This window comes from Hirundo rustica, unplaced genomic scaffold (genome assembly GCF_015227805.2).
Source record: "Hirundo rustica isolate bHirRus1 unplaced genomic scaffold, bHirRus1.pri.v3 scaffold_234_arrow_ctg1, whole genome shotgun sequence".
Classification (NCBI taxonomy): Eukaryota; Metazoa; Chordata; class Aves; order Passeriformes; family Hirundinidae; genus Hirundo; species Hirundo rustica.
The window spans coordinates 12,003-18,680 of NW_026690292.1; the positions used below are offsets into that span (position 1 = coordinate 12,003).

Sequence of the window (6,678 nt, forward strand, 5' to 3'; positions counted from 1 at the left end):
CTGGGGACACCAGGCCCTGCTGCACTCTGAGGGGGTCACCAATAGCCAGGAGAAACAGGGCAGCACTGAGGCATTCCAGAAGAAAAGGCAACCTGCCATGCAAGTATTGGCAAGCAACCTGCATGCAACAAGGGAGTCACACAGGGCAACACAGACAGGGCCAGCAGCTGAAATATCTGTGGGGCTTTCAGCTGAAAAAGAGGGAAGTGGGGATATTCTGGGACAGGCTCTCCAGCTATAGCGACAGGAAGCCAACTGCTTCCCCTGATTATTGTGTGGATTAAGCAAGAGCATCTCCTTGGAGGTCAGGCTTTAGGAGTGGATCAGCAGAGCAATGTCTCAGGGCCATGCCCCTCAGTGCATCCCCACTGGGACCCTGCCTGGCCCTGGAGGCAGTGTAAGGTACCCTGAAAAAGAGGCATTCCCAGCATTTTGGCAAGGTTGGAGATGGTCATTTTAAACCAGCTTGGATGCCGGATGTGTCCCTCAAAAGGTTGTACTTCAAGCCCCAGAGCCAACCAAGGGGCTGGGAAGGGGAGGGAGCCCTGGCCCGAAGGTGGGCAGGAACCCGCTGGCTGTGGTTGCAGGCAGGGAGCTGTGCCAGGGGACGTTTTGTTGGTACCTGTAAGCCACAGTCGATCTCCCGGGGGTTCAGGAAGTAGCTGACACGTGAGGCCCCCCCGGTCAGCTCCACCTTGTAGGTGGGGCCTCCCTCCACGCGGCACAGAGCCCTGAGACCATCGATGGTGTTGAGGGTGGCCAAAGAAGGTGAAGGAGACCTGCTGTCTCTCTCCCGGCTGCCAGCACAGCCCGACAGCGGCAGGATACGGAAAGCCTGAGCGGAGGACAGGAGAGATTGAGGTGTTGAGCATGGAAACAGATGCAGAAGAGCATCTTGGAGCAAATGGCAGCTGTAGCTGGGAGGGGGTCCTCTTCCTCAAATATTCCTGCATCCATGCCACTGACCAGTGGAGGGACCATGGGGAAAATCTTCTCCCATGCTCACGGATCAATGCATTAATTAATACACTCATTAAAGTGAACTGGGACGTCTCCTGGCAGTAGAAATTCTCTCCAATGCACAACTTGCCTTTTAAAAAAAGCATTTCTTACTGCTTTTAGACAAGCAGGTGACTCAGAGTGAGAGCTCTTGGAGCTCAGCAAAGGACTCCAGCCCAGCTCATCTGACTCCTGAGGCTTTTCCCCACTCTCTCTCTGATTTCTATGCTGCTTTCTCAAGCTGTCACAGCAAAAATTTCCAATGGACCACCTGATGAGGTCCAAGGGCAGCAATGCCCTCCATAGGTGCTGCACAGGTCCTTGGGGCAGCCCTACAACATGTCCTGCACGGCCTCTCCAACAGCCAGTTGCTTCAGCAGCACTTTGTGAGGAGCCTGGAGAGATGTGAGTGAGGCCCCTCTGTGGGCAGTGCTGAGGGCCACCAATGGGACTGGGAGCTACAGCCCTGCTTGGCACACTGGGAATGGGGAAGTGAGACAGATTCCCTCTTACCTTCGATACTTTGTGTGGTAAGTCTATGGAGGACCTGAATTGCCCCAACCCTGGTGGGATGTAACGCTTTTCACGAGTATGTGGCAGCAGCACCTGAAAAAGAAGGCCATTTTCTGTGCTAGGAGGAAGAGAAACAGCCACTTTGCAAAGTCTCATCTTGTAAGACAGCTTCAGGGCCATCTCTGCAATACCAGCTCTCAGGTGAAAGCAGAGATCTGGATACAGGTAGTCTGGCTGGGTTGGGAAGAGGGTACACTGAGATCAGGACTCATCACAGCTTGCTCTGGGAAGGAAGCTGGAGATCTTATCACCATGATGCAGATAAAAGCCTCATCTTAACATTGTGAAGAAAAGCAAGGCAAAAATATCCCACACTCAACACAGGTCTGTAGGATTGGAGTGAGCTTCTCCAGGAAACTCTCCTATTTCTCCCTGCCCACACACCCCACATCTAGCCCACCGGCCCTGCTGCCCAGCCCACTGTCAGGGCACAGGAGAGCAGGGGAGCAAAAAGGGAGATCAGCACGAGCACGACTTGTTGGTGGCAAGCTGGGGGAGGCAGCATAAAGCAGTAGGTGTACAGAAAATGTAACCTCTGCTCCTGAGATTGGGCAAGATCCCGTGAATTCTTCCAGGGTTGTGGCTGGCTCCTCCACATTTCTAATCTGGAAGCGTCTCCATTGAGTTGGCAGGTGCTCCACATAGATCGACTTCACCTTTGGTGGTTTGGGTTTAAATTTAGGTGGGTGAAGCTCATATCTGGAAAATAACAGAACTGTGAACAGAGACCTGCAGTGGGAGGGAGGGACACCTGCACGAGTAGCTCCTGGTCAGGATGCAGCCCCTGGGTGGGTGCTGGTGTGTTGAACTGAGAAATGGCCACAGAGGTCTGAGAAAGCAGCTTTCACCCCAGCTTTCCTTCCCAGGGGAAACCACAATGAGCACCAAGTTGGTGGAAAACCCTGAGCATCCAGCCTGACCACAGCTGCTCAGTGTTACTTGCACAAGGACAAGTCAGAATCAGTTTGTCAGATCCTAGGCAAACAGCTTTGTTCTTTGCAAAGTACAAACAGGACACCAGGAACAAGAGCTTCAAGGAGAGGGCAAAGGTGCACATACATCACCCTGTTCGCCTGGCTGTCTGTCTGGAATGCCCAGTGGTACTTGACAGGAAGTGGGCTGCAGTTGGTCATCTCCAGAGAATGCACTTCTTCAGTGCCAGCCATGACGCAGCCAAACTCCAGGGTGCTGGGCTGGATTTGGAGATTCGGGAAGTGGACTTCTCCCCAAAGGGTGATTTGCTCCACAGAAGGATGGCCTCTGACCATTTCTATCTTCAGCACCTTCTTTTCTTTCCAGCTATTAAAATCCAGTTTATAAGCTGGGTCAAATGCAATGTAGAGACGACAGGTCTGCTTTACATCCACTGTCACAGGCTGCAGGGACAGGAACAGTAATTAATCACCTGTGGGATGACATCTCAAGGTCTGACAGCATGTATCATAGGTTGGCACAATTTTGTTTTCTAGATATAGAGAAATGTAAAAATGTTTTTCCCTGCCTTAACTGTGGCGTGGGTTGTTGGGGGGGGAAGGACAAGTGACTTATTAAAGAAAATATGGGTATTGATCTAGTATCGATACCCAACTGTGACGGGACAAAAAAACTCTCTCTAACAGTTTAACAAGTTAGAAAGTGTATGTTATTACGGGCCGGGCAGCACGCGGGATAGTTCCCTAATTCGCACTGCGAAATTCACAGGTAATTACAAAGTCTTTTATTTACAAAAGTGTTGAATATCCAAAGATACAAATGCGTATTCATACCCTGTCACCTCCCATTCCTCGCTTCGTATGCTAATTGGCAAAAAGGCTATTAAGCAATGCGTACTTTGTTTCTTAAAATGAGGTCGGGGGTCTATTTGGGGAGGGGTCACCTAAAATGAGGAAGTAAGATGAGTCTTCCTCGTCCTGACCTTTCTACCTTTTCAATGCATTCGGTGACAAAATGATTCCTTGGTAGAACTTACAGTTCCCTGTGTTCAATGGGTCCTTTAAGCAGGAAATCTGCAGCTATCTTATGTCCTATTTACCACATTCTGTTTTTCATGACAAGGACAACTACATAAACACAAACCTGACAAGAAATGAGTTACAAGATCCGGGGTAGCTTATCTAAGATCCGGCTTCTGTTAACTGCGAACAAAGATTACCTATTTACTTCAGCTAATTCAGCAACTTATTATCTTAACTTTCCTAAAAAATCCTTAGTTCCTCAAAATTAACGTCTCACAAGGACATATCAGAAAGCAGGCTGGGACATTGACAGCTAAGTTGACCAATGAGAAGTGTCAGTGTGACTTTGGAAGGAACATTTAAAACTGATCTGCGGCAGACGGCCTACTCTCTTGCTTCGGTGATCTGCCAGGAGGTAACGTGGTCGGGGCCGGGCCCGGGTCGGGCTCTGCTGCCTCTTTGAGTGGCTGGGCCGGGCCCGGCCCAGCTGGGCTTTCAGGAGCTGCTGCCTGCATGGAGAGCGGGGGGAGCCCAGGTTGGCCCCCCCATTGCCAGCTGGGCAGCTGGGCCTGGGCCCGGCCAGGCTTCTGAGAACTGCTGCCCGAATGCAGCGTGGGGTGGGGAGGGCCCAGGTCAGGGCCCTTCTGCCCTCTGGGCGGCTGGGCCGGGCCCGGCCGAGCCTCTGAGAGCTGCTGCTCGCAGGAAAGTAGCCCAGGTGAAGCCTTTCCTTGCAGCTTAGTGATACCTCTGAGGTGGGACCGACCTGGATGAGACCGAGGATGGAAAAAAGGACATTTGCCGTTTTCTTCTACCATCGCCGGGTGTGTGCACGTGGCTTTTGCAAGCCCGGGCAAAAAAAATTTAAAACCCTTTCTTAGCAAGACAGAACTTTTAAAGGACAATTCTTCCTCGAGAGAAAGAAGAAAGAAGAAAACAGAAGGTACATGGAACAAACACTGCATGAAGTCAGTTAGATAGAAGTGAAAGAACTAATAATATTGGAATAGGATTGAAGAAGTGGACATTTTTACCGGATCTTTTCTAAGAGAAAATTATGAAGAAATGAAACTGTTTTTTGCAGCATCTTAGTATTATTTTGGGTAGAATGCTATTCTAATCAAAATTAAGGACTGGTGTAATAGCGATTTATTTAGAAACTTTGAAACCCCCGCTCCTGGGTCAAAAAGGAAGTCTCAGCCCTTTGAGACAAAGATAATTTTAGATCTGAAGAAGTATTCATAAATAATACCGCAGATACACTGAGAAGCTCTGCGGATAGAACATCACAGTCTGCAAAAACTCCGGGCGGCAGCAGAATGTGTAACAGAAAGCATTTGACTATTTTGTCTTATAGCAAACGTCTTCATAAAAAGATCTTAGAAGGACTCCTCTCCTAAGTAATAAGTAGTTATGTCTAAATAGTGAAACTGACTGAAAACCCTAAGCTGTGTTTTTCTATGTTGTGCAATAAGAAAGTTAATAGTTTGTAAGAGGAAAAAAGCGTGGTTTTGAAGTTTCATTCTGTTTTAGTTTTTTTTCCCAGCTTTCTTTTTTCTATTCTTTTAGTGCGTGTTAATAAAAACTATTTTTTGTTCATTTTTAAGCATAAGCCTGCTTTGTTTATTTCTCTCCTAATCTCTCCCTCCCCACAAAAATATTAACACTAAATCCCCTACATTAATTGGTGTTTCTGCCCGGTTTTTATTAAATTAAAACCATTACAGCATGAAACAGTAAATGCTCCCAAGTGTGACCCCAGCACGGGCTTCTCGGTTTCATGCTTCATTTCTTGACAGCAAGGGTCTGACTGCAGGCAACCACAGTCTAGTCCAGGATTCCCTCAGACCCATGTTTCTGTGCTCAGCAGCAATACAAGGGGGTGGCTGCTGGAGAGCTGGGAGGCTTTCCAGGAGACCCCTTTACTGCATGGCCTGCCCAGACTTAGTTGCCTGCTCCCTTCTCCTTGTGCCTTAAAGCCAGGATGCATCTTCTCAATTCAGATTAAGATTTTGATTCCTTCAGCAGCTCTGCTGATGCAGCTCAGCCCAGCACGCTGCTGACACTACCGAATAAACTTCTCGACTCAAGGACCGCCCAAGAGAAGTTTCACCACCACACCCCTCCTCTTCAAACCCCACTGGAGGAGCCCAGGGCTGCTCACCTGGCCATCTGGGAGGGGCTGCCGGTTCGCATTGAACACCTGAAACGGTCGCTCCAAGGACAGCATAAGGTCGAGTGGCAGCGAGCAGGTGGTTCTTTATAATCAAAGGCTGGTAGTGCAGGGTCAGGACATCGCTGGGTTTTCTATGGAAACAGGAGACAAGGAGAAACAACCTCAGCCAGCCACAGACCCCCTGCTGCTTCTGCTGCATCTTGCAGTTTTCAGTCCCAGAAGTGCATACATTTCTTTTCACCCTTTCTATTTGTTTCTACCCTTCCAGGAGATTTTTCTTTATAGCAGATGCTTTTCACGTTTAGAAATAACAGCATCCTCTTGGGGGACAGGGAAACACTCCCACGTACAGATGAGGGAATAGGACCCCGAGAGGATGCAGCTGCTTGAACAAGATCTAAAGCAGAAAGTGAATCCAGACCATTTGTCTCCACTTCTGTCTCTCTGTTGGGCAGAACAGCACTAGATGATCTTCACTCGCATACAGCCATTTCTTACAACCTTACTGGCTCCAGCAGCCTCATTTAAAAAAGCAGTTTGTCTGCAAGATGTGTCCTGCAGCCCCTGCTACAGGGACAAGGTGTCTGTGGTCTCAAAGCTATGATCAGCCTAGGCTCTTCCTTCCTGTCTATGCATTGTGCTGGGCTTCCTGCATGGTTCAGAGAAACCAGAGAGTTTGGGAAACTACTTCTGGATGTACTGATATCAATCAGGCGCTGTGCCACAGTATGCAATAAAGCAGTTTGTGTGTGTGGCATCGAGCAGAACTCAAGCAGAATTAGAGCTGAAAAGCTTCTAATTACATCTGAACTGCCCATTCCAGGGATTCTGTACTTGAGTGGAAGCCTGGGAAGCACAGGAGAGGCCTGAAACTACAGAAACCAACTAATGAAAGGTCTTCTCTTTCTCAGACAACTTGCAGGAGAGGGAAGCATGATGCTGGAGTTGGGATCCAGAGACTAAAGGGCACCTGCTCTG

At 48.9% G+C, this 6,678-nt stretch overlaps 1 protein-coding gene across 1 annotated transcript; it reads right to left on the reverse strand.

Moving 5' to 3' along the window:
- Positions 1-1,331: 1,331 nt before the first annotated feature.
- On the reverse strand, positions 1,332-5,773 carry LOC120747860 (uncharacterized). The gene is made up of 5 exons (XM_058424360.1): positions 5,689-5,773; positions 2,632-2,948; positions 2,094-2,271; positions 1,513-1,746; positions 1,332-1,394 (listed from the first exon to the last, which is right to left on the reverse strand). The coding sequence occupies exons 1-5, from the start codon at positions 5,752-5,754 to the stop codon at positions 1,332-1,334; spliced, it is 858 nt and encodes a 285-aa protein (XP_058280343.1). The 5' UTR covers positions 5,755-5,773.
- Positions 5,774-6,678: the final 905 nt, after the last annotated feature.